Raw genomic sequence first — 22,706 nt, 5'->3', positions numbered from 1 at the left:
TTTATGGGTGGACAGATTAGAAATTATCACTACTCAATGTTTCTTTATCAGACTAATTTTTTTATTACAGAGCATCGCTGTGGTATTCAGTAACATGTCACTAGGCCTATGAAAACAAAAGTTATTTTATTGTAGAAAATGTAATGTCAAACAGAGAAGGGGTATCATTAATTTTACTAAAGATTGTGTTGAGCTTGCTCAGTGCTCTGGTTAAGTAAGTTTGCCCGTAATTAGTAAATTTCATCTTGACACACTGTTGCAACATAGTGAATGCCTGAAGACAAAATTTTTAATGCAAATATTAGTGATGATGACAATCACTCTTTTTAAGAGCTGAATTATTGATGAGTTTTGTACCTTCCATGGTTTCCAAAAGACACTGGCAAAGTATATTGCATGAGTGTAGTATTATCAAATGTGGTGTCCTGGATGGAAGAAAAATCCTAAATCAGAATCAACCAAATTAAGTCAGCAAGGTCAAGCAGCAAAATACCTAGGGTTTTGTTTGTTTGTTTGTTTGTTTGTTTTTTCTTTTCTTTTTCTACCTCTTTGAACTTTGCTGGTAAGAGGTGCCTGACAAGTTGAAGGTGTAGGTATGGTTGAGAACCTTTATAAAATAACCCAGATGTTGGATTAATTAATCTGAATTTGTGAAGAGCCTCACTGGTTAAGAATTGGTCAAGTTTACGCGTAAGATAAATAATTAGTAGCTTCTAGCTGTTCATTTGGTGCACGGTGAAAAGGGAAGTTTGAGAGTTGCTGTGAGATTACAGTTTTATGTCTATTTCTTGTTCATCATTGTCTTATATTGGATTTTCCTAGCCTTATTGCTTACTGTTTTAAGTGTTGGTTTACTTTGTGGATAATTAAGACTTAATAGTCTAAGAAGGCTGTTTTAGATTTGCATCTGTTTTATCATAATGGCACTTTGGGAGTGGGGTGGAACAAAATCTTTGTGCTCATTCTAGTGAAAAGATCTAGTAGGCAAGCTTTCAGTTTTCTTGTTCATGCTATTACCATTTATATAATTTTAATTCCTCTTCAGAAGGAGTTCTCTTCGAATTTAATCTTTAGATATTCTTTTATATGTAAAATGCTTATCTGCTGTTGCATAAGTTGCAAGAACTGTAGTTTCCATCAGGTTGTGACTGAGCATCTCTATTTTTGTTCTGTATCTGAATATTTAACCAACAGATACATTTCTTTTGACTTAAGGCCTTTTTTCATTTTTTAACATCTATGAAATTAATCATTGCTCATCATTCTGGCAAACTCAGTTTACCTCCTCTCTTTAGAAACCTAAATAATAATAAGCTACATATTTCGGTTTATTGTGTTGTGTGTGGAAGATGGAATGAATCAGTGGAGTAACAGTTGCTCTTATTTGAAAATAGTGTTGTTTCACAGAGCTTTAGTGCAGCTATTACACCAGCTTATGCTGGCAAAAGGATTCTAACCAATGAACAATTCCATTCGGTCTGCAAATGCAGGGCTAGCTTTATTAGTAAAGACTTTAAATAATCCCTGAAAGTGTCTTCAACAAAGATTTTACCACAGAAACACTATTTAGATTGGACAAGACTGGTAGCTGTGGATAAAAATTAATTCTTTACGGTCTGGTAGGAAAGCTTATAAACAACTTTGATTCCCTGTTTACCATTTTTAATCTTGGTGTAGATTAAATATCGTAATAAATATTTGTAGTATTACCTCCTTTACAAATCAAATTAGCTTGATTATGATCAAATAAGATCTTGACTATGGTGTAAATAACATCTTAACCTTTTAAAGGGGTAGAAATCAATAAATTGAAGGTATTGTTCAAAAACAATTTAGTCATATTCAAACAGTTATCTTTGCAAATTTTTCTTGGGGAAAAACGTATAACCAAGGTTCAAAGCCAAGGCAGGTTTCTAATTAAAATACTAATGCAACCCTGGTTATTCTAGGGCAGGCAGGTCTCAGAGTTTGCTTTGCAGTGTTTGCACTGTATTTCAGGGACAGGATTCTAAATTATGCTTCAAGAATACACTTCTGTACATAAAATAATTTTTTTCAGATTTTTTGCAGTGGTGGAAAGAAAAGCTTGAACACTTCCTCTCTTGTACCTCTTGTAACTCTTGAACGTTGTGAAATACGCCATACTTGATTAATGTTGGGTTTGATAATATAAAGGACTTTAAAGAAATCCCATCTGTTCATCATCAGTTGGGAAGTTAAACTTTTTAATGTATCTTACAGAAAATCAGAGAAGCAATGTGAGGAGGAAACAGCTGGCAAAGGCCAGGCTGAACTAGCAACTGAATTTTAATAATTTACAGTGGGGGGGGGGGGATTTAGTTGTATTTGCATGCCTTTTGAACTGACCTGCATATTTTCTGTATTATCTCATAGTTTTAGAAAATGCTAGGTTTTCTTCTTCTGACTGTTTGCGTGTTTGAGAGGAGGTAGTGAAGAAGGATTTAATTTGTAGGTTTGTATATAACAATTGTGTTAGCAATTTATATTTTTAAGTATTGCTAGCTAGGAGCCAAACATGGGAGCATCAGACTTACAGTAAACAAAATGAAGAAATCAGCCTGAGTCAGGCTGGTCTTATTTAGTCTAGACAGTATTTTTCATGCCAAACCTTGCAGGTCTCACTTCTGCTTGCCAGAGTTACTCTGATACGTCACATTCCTGGTTTGCTTTTATCAAGCAAGAGAGCTTTCTTTTTGCATGATAGTTAGCTGCGAATGTTTGTTCTCCCTCTGTAGTGCTGTTGTAACCTTACCATATTTATCATATTGTTTGTTTGAAAATGCAATTAGACCACTTTTGTATGCTTAATGTACACTTCAGCAGTGGAAAGATTTTTTTTTTCTGGTTTATTAAGTTAAGGTCAGTTTTGACCATCTCATTACAAACTGCCAGATAAATTAGGGACATAAGCCTGTGTAATGCAAAAATCCTATGTAATCTTGGCTGTTTCAATTTAAAATGTCAAGATTGTATCTTAACAGTTGCCTCTTCTTAACTAGTGTTCCAGGTAGCATTACTAGTACTTGAATTTTTTTGTATTGCAGCAATGCCCAGGGGTTCCATTGGGTTGTGTGGTGTTCAAGTGTGCAGTAAGCAACATGCTAAATTTGGGAAACAATAAAATGCCTTCATTTGTGGCAATGGTTGTTATTAATAGATAAGAATGATTTATCTCTTAATATGAAGTGTAGTGACCATGAGTTGAGGAGTATGCCTTTCATTTCTTTGTTTTGAATTATAAAAACTTAGTTTAGAGTGACCATGACCTACTTTGAGTATCCTCTTGTGGGCTGTGGGAGCAAGATAGCACCAGCTATTCTTAGTGACCTTGAACCTTTAGTAGTGTGAAAAAAACCAGTTTATCCTGCCACTTATTAATTTGGATTTTCCAGTGCTGGGAATAGATAAAAACTTCCCATTCAATACCCACCATTGCTACCCTAATGTACTCTGAACACAGATTAAACTGCCTGAAACATTTAACTTGGCACAGCTAAATGAATTTGAGCATAATGGCAGGCTTGACTTTTGCTTTGTGCCAGGGGGCCCCTATTGCAGGTGATGTGACTGTGGATTCAGCACCTGGGCCCCCATTCAAAGACAGGACCAATATGAGGGACTCAGGCAGAGCTCCGTAACTTGGCAAAGGCCATGCTACAGGAAAGGAAAGAAGCACTAGTACTCCTGGGCTGGTAGGAGGGTTGTTCAGCAAGCTGGCATCAGCAGTCATAGCAACAACCACTGCTTTTTAGAGGACTGGAAATATATTGTAGTAGAGCTGTTAAGATAATTTCCAAAGGCTTGCCAGGGACTGGGATTGATGCTTTTTACCGAACTTAGCCTGAAGTGCTTCCTTGTGACTTCTTATGTTTGTATTAACAATTTGAAGTGCTGACGTATTACTTACCCTCTTTCTGAGGCTTAGGCTCTCCTCTGTTTTCTGTGGTCAACTAGAAGGGGTAGTTTTCAAGATTTCTTTCATAGGGATCAATACAATGAAGCCCTGACTATGTTGCTGAGCCCACCTGAAATATTTCTCAAACCAGGACAGTTATCTTCTTACTTAGGAGTTCCTCAGCACTGAAGGACCCTTGTGTGCTGGTCTAGGAAGAAAAAAATCCATGTCCTTTACTAGTGTCTATATCCAACCTGTTGATAGAGCTAAGTGACTGGTCTCATGAAGCTCCCATGATGTAGTTAATCCTTGGTTCTAGTGGAAGATACAGCAGCTCAGTTAGCTATGCAATATCCTTTTCATTATGAACTAACATCTTAAAGAACTAGGTCATGTTGAGAAGAATTTGAATATCTAAAGAATAGTCAGAACAGAAGGATTTCATAAGTGTTTTGATGTTTGTCCATATAGATTCCTCCTGAAACTGTATTTCTCATGAGCAAGACCAATTGAGCTGGTCGAATGGCTGGCAAAAATCTGCTTCCAGTTAGTTCACATCCATGCTAACAATGGATGTCCAATACTGGGAAACTTGAAAACATTAGGCATACTTTTATGCATACCTATACTCAAGATTTTTGGTAGGTTTACTCCAAAATTATCAAAACTGAGAGTAAATGTGCAAGAAAAAGGGTCTAGACAACACTTAACTTATGTTTCATGAAACTATTGTAAGCATACAAGGATGCTTGATACAAGGATAGGTGGATTACTCTTTACTGAAACTGAACAACCTGCACATCAGGTGAAGGTTTTTCCTTTTAGAGAACTGAAGTTTCTAGAGTGGAGATTACAGCCTTTCTGTGCACTACTGAGCAAATCACTCTCTGACAAAACAAAGCTTACTCATGGGGAATAAACAGCAGGAGTTAGAGATGTGTGTGCCTGCAGGGCTGTGATCTTGTTGGCATCACAGAGACCTGGTGGGGATGACTCCCATGCCTGGAGCATCAGAATGGAGGGTTATAAACTCTTTAGAAAGGACAGGCAAGGGAGACATTGTGGGAGTGTTGCCCTCTAAGATCAGCTGGAGTGCATGGAGCTCTACCTGCAGATGGATGAGGAGCCAACAGAGAGCTTATGGGTTAAGATTAAAGGAAAGGTAGGGACAGGTGACATTACAGCAGGGGTCTGCTACAGGTTGCCTGAGCAAGAGGACAGTATAGATAGCACCAGTTAAAAAGCTGTGGTACTTATGGAGGACTTCAGTCACACTGATGTCTTATGGAGGGACAACTCTGCAAAGCACGAACTATCCATGAGTTTCCTAGAGTTTGTTGACGACAACTTCCTTTCCCAAGTAATTGAGGAACCAACAAAGAGAGGTGCTATGCTGGACCTTGTTCTCACCAATATGGGGGGGCTGGAGAGGGATGCTAAAGCTCAAGGGCAGTCTTGGTTGAAGTGACCATAAAGGTCGAAGATCCTTAAGGTAGCAAGGAGGGCTTTATAGTAAGCTTACTAGCCTTGACTTCAGGAGGGCAGATTTCAGCCTCTTCAGGAATCTGCTTGAGAGGGTGTCACGGGATAACATCCTGGAGGGAAGAGGGTGCCATGGGGTAATATCCTGGAGGGAAGAGGGGCCCATGGAAACTGTCAGATATTTAAGGATCACCTTCTCCAGGCCAAAGAGTGATGCATCGCAGCTAAGAGGAAGTCAGGTAAAAACTGCAGGAAGCTGGCATGGATGAGCAAGAAGGTCTCCTAGAAAAGCTCAAACTTCAGAAGGAAGTATAGAGAGGGTGCAAGCTAGGGCAGGTATCCTGGGAGGATTGCAGAGAGATTGTCTGAGCAGCTTAGGGATCAGGTCATGAGATCCAAATCCTAGATAGAATTAAATCTCGCCAGGGGTGTAAGGAACAATAAGAAAAGCTTCCATAGGTATGTTGGGGATAAAAGGACAACCAAGGAAAATGTAGGCCCTCTCCTGATGGAAATGGGAGACCTAGCTATGCAGGATATTGAGAAGGCTGAGGTTCTCCATTACTTCTTTGCATCAGTTTTTTCTGGCAAGTGCTCCAGCATCATTGCAAAGGCCACAGCAGGTGAAAGCAGGCACTGGGAGAATGAAGAACCCCCGACTGTAGGAGAAGATACGTTCATGACCATCTAAAGAACCTGAAGGTGCACAAGTCTGTGGGACCCAATGGAGTCCAACCACGGGTCCTGAGGGAGCTGGTGGATGCAGTTACTAAGCCTCTGTCCATCATATTTGAGAGGTCATGGTGGTCTGGTTCCTGCTGGTCTGGTTCCTGCTGATTGAAAAAAAGGGAACATAGCCCCTATTTTTAAAAAGACGGAGAAGGAAGACTTGTGGAACTCCAGTCCAGCCAGTCTCACTTTTGTGTCTGGCAAGATCGCGGAACAGATCCTCCTGGAAAACCTGCTATGGCACATGGAAAATAAGGAGGTGACTGGTGACAGCCAACACAGCTTCACTAAGGGCAAATCATGCCTGAACAATCTGGTGGCCATCTGTGACAAGGCTACAGAGATGGTGGATGGTGGCAGAGCAACTGACATCATCTACCTGGATTTCTGCAAGGCGTTTGACACTGTCCCACATGACATCCTGGTCTCAAAACTGATGAGACAGGGATTTGACAGGTGGGCCACTCGGTGGGTAAGAGATTGGCTGGATGGCCACACCCAGAGAGTTGTGGTCAATGGCTCAATGTCCAAATGGAGGCAGGTGACGAGTGATGTCCCTCAAAGGTCAGTACTGGGAGCAGTGCTGTTTAACATCTTTGTTGGAGATATGGACAGTGGGATTGAGTGTATCTTCAGCAAGTTTGCTGATGATACCAATCTGTGTGGTGTGGTTGTCACACTAAAAGAAAGGGACGCCATCCAGAGGGCCCTTGGCAGGCTGGAGAGGTGGGCCAGTGCCAGCCTCCTGAAGTTCAACAAGGCCAAGTGCAAGGTCCTGCACCTGGGTCAGTGCAACCCCAGGCACAAATACAGGCTGGGGGGAGAATGGCTGGAGAGCAGTCCTGAGGAGAAGGACTTGGGGGTGGTAGTAGATAAGAAGCTCAACATGAGCCACCAGTGTGTGTTGGAGCCCAGAGAGCCAAACACATCCTGGGCTGCATCAAAAGAAGTGTGGCCAGCAGGGCCAGGGAGGTGATTCTGCCCCTCTACTCTGCTCTGGTGAGACCCCACCTGCAATACTGTGTACAGTTCTGGTGCCCTCAGCACAGGGAAGACATGGAGCTGTTGGAGAGGGTCCAGAGAAGGGCCATGAAAGTGATCAAAGGGCAAGAGCAGCTCTGCCTATAAGACAATCTGTGTTGTTTGTTTGGTGTTTGTTTATGTTTTGGTGTTTGCTTTTTGTTTGCTTGTTTTTGGTGGTTTTTTTCCATACTCTGGCAGGGGGGTAGGACTTAATGATATTTGGAGGTCCCTTCTGACCACTAATATTCTGTGGTTCTGTGACAGGCTGAGGGAGTTGGGGCTATTCAGCCTGGAGAAGAGAAGGCTCTAGGAGGACCTTACAGTGGCCTTCCAGTACCTGAAGGGGCCTACAGGAAAGCTGGGGAGGGGCTTTTCAGCAGGGAGGGTAGTGATAGGACAAGGGGTAATAGTTTTAAACTGAAAGAGCGTAGGTTTAGGTTAGACATCAGGAGGAAATTCTTCACTGTGAGGGTAGTAAGGTGCTGGAATAGGTTGCCCAGGGAGGTTGTGGAAACGCCCTCCCTGGAGGTGTTGAAGGCCAGGTTGGATGAGGCTTTGTGCAGCCTTGTCTAGGGTGAGGTGTCCCTGCTCATAGCAGGGAAGTTGGAACCTGATGATCTTTAAGGTCACTTCCAACTGTAACCATTCTATGAGTCTGTGATTCTTACACTGCTTTAACAATAATTAATTAAAGTTAACACTTAATGCAAGCCAATTGAAGGAAAAAAATTACAGTACTTGAGAAGAAAGGAGGAGGCAAATTTTAGAAATTCTGGTCGTAAAACTTTCAGCCCCCAGTGTATGGCATTCCTGTGTGTCTGGTGTGGTCTTGGGTATTTTAATTATTTTTTTAAGTTTGATTTCAAGTGTTATGATGGCTTCAATTGTAGATTGATGGAATTGGTCTACAGTGTGGATGGATGTGTGATAATCTAAAAGGTGATGATTTACAATGTTATAGCCTTAACAGAAGTCAGACAGGCACTTAAATGGCAGCATCTCTCTGTGTATAAAGATGATAGCACTATTACACTTAAATATATAGAAATTCTAATAGATTGATAATAGTAGCTACTTGTGTATCTAATTGTATCAAATTCTGCAGTATTTTGACCTCTGTTATGACCTGCTTACTCATAATGTGGGAAGAATTCAGTATAGACCCTCTTAGGTTCAGGTACAGAAGTGGATGTCCTTATACATTGGCGTATAACAAGACCTGTAGAAAAAATAGGCTGTGCAATAAGAATTGTAGTGACTGTTAAACTAAATTAATACGTAAGCTGTACTGAAGGCAGTGATTACAGTTTTATTGTAGGCTGAGGTCTACCTGGTGATACTTCTTATCAGACTGTGTTGAACTTAAGCCCAACCTCCGACATCCCTGAAGCTTCTCTTTTGATCTGTTAGGAGGAAACCTAAAGACAACATGGAAAGTAAATATTTGATTTGAAAGTAGTCTAAGGAGTTACATTTCTGTTCTATGTAAGAATCATAGAATGTCTCTGTTAATTTACACAATTTTCTCAAACTAATCCATGTTAACAAGAGCATCTGTGTAGGACAAAAAGCCATTGTCTATTCTAGCCACAAATCCATTGGCTCCAGCAGTTAATAAGCATTCTCGAATAACATGACTAAGGAATCAGGCATTGCTTTGGAGATAGGGGCTGGCTCAGGCTTCACGTGTCAGAAAACAATCATCCAGCTTCTTACTCAGCTGAAACTCTTCAGTCCCACCACTGTGGGGAAGTGCTGCTTAGCTGTTCTCTGTGATAGAGGGCCCATGCCTTGTTCTCAGAGGAGAGTTACCCTGCAGAACTGAAGCTTGTTGAGGGGTGGTTGTTAAAAATCCCACAACTTTTCCATTTTTACAGACCAAACTTATTAAAGACCCTTAGTTGAGAAGAAAGCAACGGAGGGTTGCAGCATCCCACTTCTTATGTTTCATTTGAGCAAAGGACAGCAGAGTCCTAGGAGCCACTGCTATTAGGTTAGTAGTTGATACTACTCTCTGAGGAAGATATATCTCTACAGTGTAACGTACACTAGCTGCAGCTTCTTTAAGACTTGTTACTAGTAGATTTATTGCTTGGAAGGTGTGCTATTACTTGCTAGGCCATGCAACTCTGCAGCCCAGGGCCCCAGAGCAACTTGCACTTTCATTGCATATGGCTAACAGCTGAGTAACTTGCTACCTTGTTTGTTTATTGCAAGGTAGTGGTGTGGAAGAGTGAAGGTCAGTTTGTCGTCTTGGTAAAGAAATGGTTCCTGCTGCTGCTAATGGTGGCCAAACACCCATGTTTTTTGAGAGGGGGAGAAGGGAATTTCTATTGAAACTTGGCAAGGTCTTGTCCAGAGAGAATCTAACAATTCAAATAAGGAACTGGGATTGGCAGTGAGAGAATTGACAGTGATCTTGCAGTAATCACCTTGTTTAACAGGAAGAAGAAATAGTTTTGCTGTGAAAGGAAGCCCTTTAGTTCTGGGACACTTGTCAGATGATCAATAGTAGAGGCAAGGAGACAGTGGATAGGGAAAGTAACATGAAGCTGGTAAACTTGACAGGTTTTCTGATGAGATGGAAGACAGACTGAAAAAAGGGAAGAGGAGGAGTGCTCTGCTCTATGGCTAGAGGGATATGGTGCAGAAGGGAACAGAGCGGGGAAGGTCACCTGAGTTTAAGTTTTACTTAACGTACCTGGTGTGAAATGACAGTTGTGAGAATGAGGTTTAAATGCACCACTGCTTCTCTGACTGGTCTGGAAAGCTCTGCGTGCTAACAAAGTTGAGCTCCGGCTCATGATTTTGAGAAGGACTTTTTCCCATTCCTCCTTAATTGAACCTCCTTAAGATTCTTAATTGCAAGCTAGTAATTTTCCCAAACTGTATTTTGAGAACTTGGAGTACAGATTAATTTGTCTTTAATTTTTTACCAGTCTAATTTATTAATTCTTACCTCATTCTGTCTTTTTTTTTTTTTCTCTTAAAACAGGATGCTACCCCTTACATCTCAGACACTGATGATGAATCTTCATCATGGCCAAACACAGGAATATGTGATCAAACCCAAATATTATCCAGTAAAAAAAGTTATTTCAGGAGAACAGTCCACTGAGGGCTCGTTACCACTGAGCCTGGGCCAGGATCAACTTGCATCACCTTTTCAGTGTGAGTACAACTGCAAAAAGTGTACTTCCTTCTTCTACCCCAAACAGCATGCTCCTTGTTTGCATTTATATAAGATCTTGAGAATTTACTTTGTCCACTTGAATTGCAGTAACACTTCAAGACAGAAAAATCTTAAAATAATTGAATATGAGATAATTCTTAGATTAGCAAATGCTCCAACATTCTGCATCCTATTGAGAGGCAAAACAGATTTCCTGTGCAAAGAAAAAAATTGAACCTGATTCACTGCTGGAATCTCCTACTGCTATTTCTAGATGATAAGTTTTCTTTCAGTTAAAAGGTACTTTATGAACACTTGCTAGAGTAGACACTATTCTACTGAGTGTAGTCAGTGTGAGATGACAGTTCCCTTTAATTCAGTATGATAGATACCCTTCTTGTAAAGCTGGAGTCCAGGATTGTGGTCTCATTGGTGACTGTTTTTCTCTGTATTTAATTTGTGTTTATAAACTTCTGCACAGTATGGAGGTTGCTTGAGAGTTTCTTCATACTTACTGTGTAGGTGCCCAGCTTGAGGCCTTGGCTCATGCCCCATTGTGTGGGGAGCTTGAGTACAAGTTTTGGCTTAAAAGATAAAGAGCTTGATGAGCTATGGGTTAGCTATTACAGAGTGCCTGTTGGCTTATTTGGAGTAAAGTTCCTGCAGTTAAATAATGAACTGATTGACATGGAGACCTAAGATACTTGCAGTCTTCTGACAGACTTCCTCTGCTGTAGCACAGAGGAGTATGTTCTGCTGAGGGTTTAGGGAAGAGCCTTGCCTTTTAAATCTGTAAATGTGGTTTCATTGTGAGAATCACTGCATTTCTGCATTGCAATCTTCATGATTTGTCCAGTTACACTGAAGTGCAACCCCCTGCTTCCTTTTTGTCAAGTGTAAGTTCATCCACAGTAAATTAGAATCTTAGCTCTAATAGGAAGAACAGATCTTTTGATAAACACTTTCAGGCTGGTGAAGTATTCTGCTTGCAAAGCACTACATCCCTTTCTTAGAATCTTAAAAAATGTTTAATCACATTGTCAACATCAACCAATAGTCCCTTTTGTGAATAAGATACTATTGTTTTTCTTGCAGCCAGCTATGATTTTCCCCCAAATAAGATATTAGTAGCCACTGGGATTGGATTGTCCCTCTCCTCTGATAAAAAAGATACAAATCCCAAGTTGTACAGTTCTCCCAGTACCTGGCTGTTGCTGGTTGGATGCTGGCCAAAAAATATTCACTTTTGCCCCCTTTTTTCAGGCTCTTTGAATCAGTCTGTCCTAGATACACTCAGAATTGCTTACAAGTACCAAGGGTCACTAAATGATGGGTTGTGCAAGGTACTTTTTTTTTTCTATCATAGCGTAAAGAAGTAACTCTGTGCAGCTCTAAGACAAAGGAGCCAGTGCTTCTAGCGCTTTCTAGCTTATTGCAGCTTCTCTGTTAATTACAGTTCTGTGAGGAACATGACTAGGGAGAAGGAAGATCATGAGCTGAAGACATAGGGTATTTGTTACCAATTTCTAAGGAGCACCTCAGTGAGCAGTGTGTTAATGGAACATTGTCCTCCTATTGAAAAGCCTATAATTCCTATAACATGCAAAGGAGAGGTGTTGGTTGTTGTTTTGTTGTTTTTTGTGGACTGGTTAGATCTGCTGTGAGAAGGGTATCACGAACTGCAGCTTCTGATGAAGTGGTTTGGATGTCTGCTAGTAGAGAATGCCCTTAGAGCTGTATGTTAGTATCCTGAGCCTAGAACGTGGCTGGCTATATCTATTTGGGTTAACTTCTAATTTCTAGAGGTGCTGGAATGGACTCAAAGGATAGAATACTACTTGTTTCCATAAAAATGGAGTGTTCAATTTCAACTGCTAGTATTTTAATGTTAGGGATGTTTGAATTAATTGCAGTAAGGTAAGATTAGGATGTGAAATTTCATGTCAGGCATCCTGTGATAACCACCAGTATGTAGTTTCTAGCCCTGTCTTGGACTCTGAGGGATGAGCTCCTGTGAGTTATGTCATGTTTATGCCAGGATTGACATTCATTGTCTAGTTAATATGAGGAAATTTGAGTGGCTGATGATCTCATGGTATTTTGTCTACCCTCATCCACTTTAAAGCCATTACCCCTCATCCTATCCCTACACACCCATATAAGAAGTCACTCCCCAGCTCTCTTGTAGGCTCCCTTCAGATACTGAAAGGCCACTATGAGGTCTCCCTGGAGCCTTCTCTTCTGCAGGCTGAACAACCCCAACTCTCTCAGCCTATCTGCATAGGAGAGGTGCTTCAGGCCTCTGATCATCTTCATGGCCCTCCTCTGGATTTGCTCCAGGAGCTCCATGTCCTTCTTATGTTGGGGACTCCAGAACTAGACACAGTACTCCAGGTGGGGTCTCGCAAGAGCAGAGGGAGAGAATCACCTCCCTTGTTATTTATTTGTTATTTTATAATAGAATAATTATTGTATTAAAAAGGAGAATTTAGAAAGTTAGTACAGAATACTTCAAAACATTTTATTTTCCTCATCATAAAATACTTTTTTGAGAGAAGAAAAAGCAGTCAGATAATAATTGGTGGCATCACTGAAGAGTTCATGGTAATCAACACATGGTGCAAAGGAGATCATTCTGGTTTGTTTGGGGTTTTTTTCAGAGCCTTTCTAGGCAATTTGTTTTAAATTATTAACAGTGTGATAGATATTGGCACCTGTGGAAGATATACTGCATAGAATAAACTTATTTTTCAGCTGTAGTTGAAATTGATGTTGTTTATTCTGAACTTTTACAGATTATTTCAATCCTGTGACATGAAATTGATAAACTTGAAAGCAAAACAAGTGTCAGTCCTAAGATACCTTTAGAGATAGGTCAGTCTGAGCTCATGGTGCTTTGGGAAGAAAACTGCCAACCTTGAGAAGGTGTTTCTGGACATCTTCTGATTCATAGATAGTTGTGTTTGAATGTTCCATTGTAGTGTTGCCAGATCAGCTTTTGGAAATGCTAGGGGAAAAAATGTTCAAGATGAGTCACGTTAAACCTTAACATTAATTTAAAATAAATTTAAAGTTCCTTCTGGAGCATTTACTCTGGTGTATATATGAGCAGTTTCATTTCCCTGATATCTTTCAGAACATTTGAAATGATCTTATTACTGACATTCTTTGTTACCTTTCACATTTAATTTTACTGTAAGAATATATATCACATCAACTGCTTGAAAATTAAGCAAGCAAATGGAGTTACAAAAATCACATTTAAGCTCATCCTGGAATGAGAAATGCAGTTACCTGCTGGCGGCCATTTCTACTCTCAAACATTTTGATCTGTTGTGCTGTTTGATACAGATTTCTCCTAAGACTAGCTAGTGTAATTAGTCATAAAGCTCACATAAAAATTTGAAGTTCTTTAGTGCTAAATTGGTAGTTATCATCCATTTGTGCCTAATGGAGGATGCTTCTACAATTGCTTGTAGTGATTTGAAAAAGTCTTGTTTTTTAAAAACAAATAAAAACCCCAAAACCTACCTTGGAAATAATGTTAAAGATCTTGAGTTACACTTTTTTTTTTAGTTCACTGATTCATTCAAATTTTCAGAACAGTCACAATTTTACTTGATAGTTAATTCTGTCTCCTTATGCCTAGTATTGTAATACAGTTTTATTTATCTGGCCATGTATTTCTTTTTTCAAAGGGCTCATACCACTTTCAATTTAGAAAGAGAGAAAAATCAGGACCCATAAATATGGCATTGTATAATTTTGAAGTGCTCGTCTTTAAAGCTGAAATACTATTCTGTTCACATGCTTCTAAATCATATGTTGTTAAAGTTATTACACTGTAAAGCATCTATCTGATTCTGTTTAATTGGCATGCTTGTCTATTTAAGTTACTGCCAATTAGCATTGGTATCTTTGTGCAGAATTAGCACATACATAAGGATAAAGCTGTGGAAATTCGGAGCCTTCTCAAGCAAATTATAACAGCTCATGTTGGATAGGCTGCAGCTGCAGAGAGAGGATAGATATGCTTTAGTATCAATAGGAACACTGAATATGTAGTGATGAAAATAAGCTTGCAGTGGAATTGATATGATCAGCAAAGATTAACTGAAAAGGATGAGATCATGGGGATCTCAACATTTGTAACGTAAACATAAAAAATACTTTAAAACAGATGAGGCCAGCCAAATAGCCTGTTTTATGTAAGCTCACCATGAACTCTCAGTAATTCTTGAGAAGCCTTGCTTTCTTAAAAGTACATACTGGCACACTTGACCTAGAATCCTCCTGAATATTTGAAATATCAGGGTTAAAAATCCTCAAAGAGTCTAACAGTAGCAATGGCATTAGCACTGAGATTTCAATGGAGAAATTCTGTTTGCAAACTAATAGTCTATAAAACAGTAGGAAGATGATACTCTGTCATTCAGGTACACCTATCTCAGACATTTTCCACTACTCTCATAATGCTGCTGTTAAATAGTAACTGTTAGTCAGAGTGAGCTGGGCATGGATGCTCTAAATATCAGTGCAGATCTCCCTGGCTTTAGAAATGTAATGCTGAAGAAAACTGATTATGTGCATTTCTATTGGTCTAAAATGTATATGATAATAAGGAAATTCTAAACTGAACATGTGTTAACTGGCTGCTCGTGGCCTGGATGAGCACACGATCTGTTGGATCAAGCAAGTCAGGCCCAAAGAGTGGTGGTCAATGGAGTCAAAGCCAGCTGGTGGCCAGTCCCAAGTGGTGTTCCTCAGGGCTTGGTGTTGGGACCATTTCTGTTTAACATCTTTATTGATGATCTTGAGAAGGACATAGAGTGTGTTATCAGTAAGCTTGCAGATGACACCAAGCTAGGCGGAAGTGTTGATCTGCATGAGGATAGGGAGACTTGGATAGATTAGATCATTGGGCTAGTGTTAATGGTCCGGGTTTCAACAAGGCCAAGTGCCGGGTTGTGCCCTTGGGCCACAACAACCCCAGGCAATGCTACAGGCTTGGGGAAGAGTGGCTGGAAAGCTGACTGGCAGAAAAGGACCTGGGGGTTCTAATTGACAAGCAGCTGAATATGAGCCAGCAGTGTGCCCAGGTGGCCAAGAAAACCAATGGCATCCTGGCTGGTATTAGAAATAGTGTGACCAGAAGTAGAGAGGTGATTGTCCCCCTGTCCTCAGCACTGGTGAGGCCACACCTGGAGTGTTGTGTCCAGTTTTGGGCACCTCAATTCAAGAGAGATCTCGAGGTTCTGGAGCGAGTAAAGAGGAGGGCAACAAAGCTGGTGAAGGGCCTAGAGAATAAATCTTACGAAGAATGCTTTAAGGAGCTGGGAATGGTTAGTGTGAGGAAGAGGAGGCTGAGGGGAGACCTCATCAGTCTCTACAACTACCTGAAAGGTCATTGTAGAGAGGTTGGTGATGGTCTCTTTTCACAGGTAATCAGCAACAGAACAAGAGGGAATGGCTTCAAGCTGCAAGAGGGGAGGTTTAGACATTAGGAAAAATTATTTCACAGAAAGAGGGATTAGACACTGGAATCAGCTGCCCAGGGAGGTGGTTGAGTCACCATCCCTGGATGTGTTTAAGGGTCATTTGGATGTGGTGTTGATGGATATGGTTTGGGGGAGAACTTTGCAGAGTAGGGATGATGGTTGGACTCAGTGATCCCAAGGGTCTTTTCCAACCTGAATAGTTCTATCATTCTATGATTTTCTGGAATTCCTTTCAACATAGTTATTGCAGGAACTGCTTATTACAGCAGTGAGAGGCTAGAAAGGTCTCAGTTTCACTCTATCAACTTCTGGTATTAAATGATTCTTCAGAAAAGGCATTTAAACTTTTTTAAATTATTTTTATTTTATCTCATTTTTCCAGCCCAAGGCTGGAAAGGGCTAGTTTTTAGTAGCATTTTTTTTAGTGGGCATATTTTGTCCATCAAGCTGAAAAAAAAAATATAAAATTCTGCTTCTGAAATCAGTTGTCTGGTGTTGCCTCAACGTATAGGACAGCTTCACACACTCCTCACCAGGCTACAGTTCTCCATGTGTACAACAAGGATGCCACCACTTCCCTGTATTAGAGCCATGGTGTGAAAATACATTAATTAACACCTGAGGTGACCAGAAATTGCAAAAGGAAAACTCAAGAGTATGTATGGAGTTCCTTACCCACTGCTGGAATGTCATTGTGTAAATGAAAAACCTGTGTTTATATAACAAAGTTATCCCAGTAATTTTATGTTTAGGAAGGAAAATGAGCCTAATCCATTTATTCAGGAAGACAATATGAAATGTATGTGAATTTTGCGATTGAAGTTGCATGTTAAGTTCATACAATTGAATAGGGTGGAACACTTTTTTCCTTTCTTTTAGGTAGGTGGGGCTTTGGTCCTCAAAATTCTTTATAAAATATATTAAGGACACTTGTCTCCTTTCTGTTTCAGGTAAAAAATGAAAAAATGTCTCAAATTTAAGTAGTAGCAGTTACATAATTGTTAGCGAATACAGACTTGTGGTAGAATAGTCTTACAATTTTAACATAACAATAGCTTTCCTACTATTGGAAGCATAGTACACTGATAACTTAGAGAAGCTCTTTTTTAAGCTCATATGTAATTTACACTTGCCGGTTTCACTGATGACTTCATAGGTTGATTTAAGCAAAAGCAGGTGTTGCTTTGAAATTCCAGTTTAAACAGTTATTGTGAAATTGCACCGTTCTGTCTTTGGTGTGTGACACTTACATCATAATAATAGTATTTCCCCATATGCAAGTATGGGTAAACAGCTGTAAAATACATAAATGTTTTACTGTTTTGAAAAATGCACAGAGAAATGACACATGTTCTGTGTAAATGCATCTGTTTGGTTTGACGTCCTACCACAGTTCAGTGTCTGTTCACTTTAGGGGAAAAGCTCCCTTAGGTCTTCAGTGGGTCAGATATTCTTTCCACCCTTCTTGGTCTTTCTTTGTGGAAATGCTGTACATAAACAGCAAAAAATAATTATCTCACTGGCTTGTCTTAACTAGAGAATTGCATTGTGTTCCTTGTAACCTCTGCCTACATACGTATCTATTTATAGATATTAGAGCTGAACAGTGGTAATTTTCCAAAACACAAGTTTGGGCGAACTTGGAGGTAGGGAAGGAGGGGTTAAGGCTGCACTGATTACATCAGGTGTAGCCAGCAGAATGAGGTGGATAGGAATCACAGAATCACAGAATGGTTTGGGTTGGAAGGGGCCTTAAAGATCATCTAGATCCAACCCCCTTGCTATGGGCAAGGACATCTTCCACTAGACAAGGATGCTCCAAACCTGATCTTGAACACTTCTATTATGGTGCATCCTCAGCTTCCCTGGACAACCTGTTCCTGTGTCTCACCACCTTCATAGCAAAGAATTTCTTCCTAATGTATAACCGAAATCTCCCCTCTTCCAGTTTAAACCCATCACTCCTTGTCCTGTCACTACCAGCCGTTATAAAAAGTCCCTTTCCCAGCTTTCCTGTAGGCTCTTCAGGTACTGGAAAGAGAATGAATGGTTAGAAGACTAGGAAGCAGAAATAGCTGAAACATCACAACACAGTCTGTTTGGAGGGAATGTAGTCAAACTCATTCATGCGAACTGATACTCATGTCTTACTCCTGAGGTTGTACATAATCACTTACAAATTAGGGAATAGGGAAAGATTAAAAATATCAGGGACTTCTTGTTTTCTCACGTGAGAAACATTTCTGTGTGCATTCAAAGCTTTCGCTCCCCTTTAAGAGGCAGGAGAGATTTTTCAGGGACGTTCCAAAAAGTTTAAGAAAAAAATTTGCTGCAGTCAACATCAGGGCAAAGCAACACTTTTTTTTTTTACTTGTTTTTCTTTTTTTAAAACAAAACCCAAACAATTTTAGTGGAGCATCTTTTTCCTCTCTCTCTCATATAAGAGCATTACCCATACTGCTGTTGAAAGGCATGACAGTGCATAACAGCTGCTTAAGGTTTGCGTTTGATTCCCATGGATCTTGGAAACAAGAGGCTAAACTCCACATATAAATTAAGTGGCTTAACTAGATTCATGCTAATAAAGTTAACTCTATCGAATCAAGCAGTGCATTTTCTTTGCTTTTGCTTTAAAAATAGAGTGACAAATTCTGAAAAAAACCCAACATAACAACCAAAAACTTTAGCAAATGAACATAGTTTATTTAGCAATTATAAAAGACTATGGAGTGCTTTGAAATCCTTGGAGACAAAACAAGTCTGTATAAATACCATCTGCTTCTCTCAATATTCTGTGGCTGCAGGCATTTTAACAATACCCTTTCTAAGCTGTCTATGTAATTGTTTGTGTATCCATAAAGGGCTCACAATTGAGGACACCAGTAAATCAGCACCCCTAAAAAAGTACTGTTTATTTCTCTGAAAAGATTTTATGGTCCTGAGCTCACCCTTAGTTGAATGTCTGCATGTCAGGCAAAGGGTGTTGGTGCTTTTATAAAAACTACTTTAAATGTTACATTCACCCCAAAGTTGATCATAATCTCTCTACACTTTAGAATATGGAGGCCAAGACTGATAAACAGCAGTGTGGGGAAAAAAGTTGGAAAAACAGATTGATGATCTGGCAAACAGAATTAAAATTGGTTCAAAACGTGTTATAGCTAGGAGAAAACACAGACTGAGACCAATACATCTCAACTGCTGTGCTGAAAGAGAATTGGCTCCAAATCCAAAGATTTCTCAAGAAGAAAAAGAGAAGAAGCTTTCCAGAAAATTCTGCAGGGGAAAACCTCTATGACGTGTTTGAAAAATGATAATTTAGCTGGATATAGAGACTGATTCAACCCACACAATTAAACATTAAAAGTCCCTTAGCCAAGCTAACTCCAGAGTTGCTGTGATACAAGTCTTGGAAACCAAGAATTAGTTCTGAATGTTGCAAGTAGCTAAGTCTGGTTTTATTCACAGGAGATGTGAAAGTGCTCTTCTCTGTCAGTGCCATCATCCATGCCAGAGGGAATGAATACATGTTAATAAAAAAAGTACGGTAAGAACAAGGTCCTTTAATACCCAGTGAAACTAAGATTTCAGAATCGGTGACATCCTTGTTTCTATCATCATTTTTTCCCACTTCAGAAAATTAAAGGGGAAAAAGAAAGATCTGGTTTCATGCAGTGCTGAGAGAAGGTTTTTAATGGTGATTCAGCATGCAGAGAGGGCTATGTTAATTTATAACTTAATTCCATGACATTCTGTCCTTTGTCACTATTTACAGTTTGTTGACTTCCTTAGTGCTTTTCTGTTGATTCCTTTCAGATAATGGAATGTTAAGTGAATATACTTATTAAGGCAATACTAATATAATTTTTATTTCCTATTCTTCCTGGAAATGGTAAACACTTTCAGAATGTTGTACCTAAGACTTGGTTTCTCATTTAAGGGATTAATGTGTGCTGGGAGGGGGAAACTGTGTCTATCTAAAGAATTTATTTTCTAAAGTAACGCTACTCCAACTTAAGACTTTAGTACTATCAGAGAGCAGGGTAAAATCCCTTGCCTTGATTGTAAAAGGAACCTAGATTATTACCTTAGGCAAAATGCATAATTTTAGATCAGTAAGATCAGGTGGGAATGAGTCTCATTCCCAGGGTATAAAGGCCTAATTCAGACGTTCCTGGATGGGTCCTGTTAATAAAGTGGACAGTAGTGGTTGTATTTAGCTGGTAGTACTGAATTGTCGATGACATTAATAGTAATGTGTTCCTTTGTGCTCAACTGACCTCATTCATGTATGGCTGTAAGACTGTGTGTAAAGATGCTGACCTTGCTATCAGAGTGTGCAATTCCTGCACTAGTACTTGCAGTTGTCTCTGTTAAGGGAAAATTGCTTGTAGTGGGCTGTGGAGTCACTGCTGCTTCGTTTAAACTGAGATAAGTGTTGTGTAGAATGGCCTTCTGTCCTAGATGTAAAGACAGTTTCTGTATCAAAATGTGGCCTTTTGGCTTTTGTTCCCTTATTCCTTAAGTAAAAGCCTTTTGGGTCCAGATGTACTTTAAGAATCTGGATAACCTGAATGGGAGCTTAAAAAGGCATGTGGACATGACACCTGTGCTGGGTTGCTTACAGCTGATGTCATCTCTAGCCAAACCTGAAGCATGGATGTGAACTTTCAAGCATGGGACTCATGAAGAGCTTGAAGTTCTGTTTCAGAAGAAGTGCTTCACTCTGAAGAAGACAGGCCATCTGGGTGCTAATATTTTGCTTAATACCTACCCGAACCTGCAGCTAAAGTGCTTGTTTGCCTTTTTATCATTGGAAGTGTGCAGTCAACTAAGCCTTGTTAAACTCTCCTGCAGGACTGAGCTCTCTAAGGAATGCTGTAGTGTAGTCGTGGTGGGGTTTGGAACCCAGCTGCAGTGAAGAATTGCCCTGTTCCTCAATGAAATGTGTCTAAACCCTAAAAGGATTTGAACTAAGCAGTCTTACATCCTCAGCGTTTCCTGTTTAATGGGTTGGGCACATTCCTCTTCAGTGTGCTGGTCAGGCTGCTTGCTCCATGCGATGAACTTCTCTTGTACAAGAGACGTAGGACTGATTAGTGGTATAAGGCCAAAATTTAAGCTTTTTAGCATTGTATCCATTTGTGGATCAAGTCTACATATAATACCTTTAAAACAAGTAAACAGAATCAAATAATTATCCCACAATAAACTTAATAGATTTGAGACTGTTCTGTCAAACATCTCAAATCACATTGCTGTCTATTAATTTATTGGAGTTGATATCTTTTTTTGAGCATCCTAAACTATGGCTATGAAAATTATAGTTATATTTCTCAGTACCAGCTATTGATGAGAGTTTTTTTAATGGCTTTAAACATGGAAGATGGCTATGGTTCAAGATGGAATGTTTGTTGCCTGAAGATTGCATATAGAGCATCTTTGCAATGGTAAAAAAGACAAGAAGGAGAAGAGGTGATTCATAGAACCGATGTGTGATTTGTACTTTATGCATTTACACAGCACAAAACATTGTAATTACTGTGAATTCTTCTGACTTGCTCTAAAAAGGCTGTGTCAGTAAAAGAATTTATCCACAAAGGCCTCCTGGGGGGGCACGTAAATACAACTATGAATGTAATTCAAAATTATCTAGGCATTTGTGATTGCATATGATCCTTTTACAATTTGAGTGACAACCATCTGTATACAAGAAAGCACCACAACTCTGTGTTGTAGGCAGCAGATAGTTTGTCAGAATCTGCCAGAATTGATGAAGAAAACCTATGCGAGTGGAGCAAGTTTTACTGTGGTAAATAACTTCAAACAATCCACTGCTTGTCTTCATCTCTGTCTTAAACCGAGATGAAGAGAACTGAAGAGTGGGTTACTTGCCTCTCCTAGAACAGACAAAAAATTGGCTGTATTTTAGGGCTTTTTGGGGGGTAGTGATGAGGAAAACATCACAAGTCTCTTCTCTGTATTGTGACAGAGTGTAATGAAGAGATTTCATCACTGTGATAATAAGGAAGGAAGAAGTCTTTTTCAGCCTTCTTCTCAGTTACATTCTTCATTATCTTAGAAGCATCAAGTCTTCTGGATTATTTCTTTGCCTGTCTGTCAGAGATGCTGAAGAATGAAGCAGGCCTTAAAAAGAGGGTAAAGAAATGAGTGCAATTGAAGCAAAAAGTTTGAGAGCTCATGTACAAATGGAGAAGACTGGCATCGAAACAGGACAGAGGGAGGCAATTATATGAAGATGTAGTGACGTGGCTAGTCACAAATAGGTATACAGACAATTGTGGATGGTAGGAATGGTGGCAATAAGATTGGCAACAAAAAGCAGCTGGAGAGATCACTGTTCAGTTACTGTCATAATAGGTAGCTGGGTCGTGTTTTGCTCTTCGAAGCCACCTTGGTTTGTATAAAATGAATAGAACTGCTTGCTTCAAAAGTTACAAACTATCAAAGGTTAAGCTGTATTAACTAATGAAATACCTGTAAGGTCATACAAATGCAACAAAAGTAAGGAGTTAGAGAAATAATGAAAAGTAGAGGGAATGCTGGAATTAATTACATGTCAATGTGTAGTTGTCTAGACATGGTAAATAAAGTACAGCTTGACATACTGCCTTCTTCAAAATGTTTGACTGGGTAGGTAGGCACATATACACCTCACTTCATGCAGACCAGTGGGGAGTACTTTTAAGCATCAGAGAAGTCTTTCAACTTGTTCTCATTTCTGGGGTTTGGGTTTCATTTGTTGTTGGTTTTGTAGGGTTTTTTTGTAATTGGTGACTAAGTGGTGGTAAGACAGAGCTTCCTCATGTATTGTCAGAAATATAAAAAAGGTCATTTGACAGGAGTTCTAAAAGCTTAACTATTT

The 22,706-nt window shown here is 39.6% G+C and overlaps 1 protein-coding gene across 6 annotated transcripts in view; it reads left to right on the top strand.

Annotated features, from left to right (window-relative positions):
• LTBP1 (latent transforming growth factor beta binding protein 1) overlaps window positions 1-22,706 on the top strand; it is a 184,715-nt gene that overhangs the window by 26,859 nt on the left and 135,150 nt on the right. For all 6 annotated transcript variants that reach the window (XM_051613894.1, XM_051613887.1, XM_051613891.1 and 3 more), the window contains exon 2: window positions 10,146-10,321. In XM_051613894.1, the coding sequence (XP_051469854.1) occupies window positions 10,146-10,321 (176 nt within the window). The remainder of the gene's footprint in view (window positions 1-10,145; window positions 10,322-22,706) is intronic.

This window comes from Apus apus, chromosome 3, assembly GCF_020740795.1.
Source record: "Apus apus isolate bApuApu2 chromosome 3, bApuApu2.pri.cur, whole genome shotgun sequence".
Lineage (NCBI taxonomy): Eukaryota > Metazoa > Chordata > Aves > Apodiformes > Apodidae > Apus > Apus apus.
The sequence above is the reverse complement of the archived record's forward strand: the minus strand, read 5'-3'. Positions and strand labels throughout refer to the sequence as shown.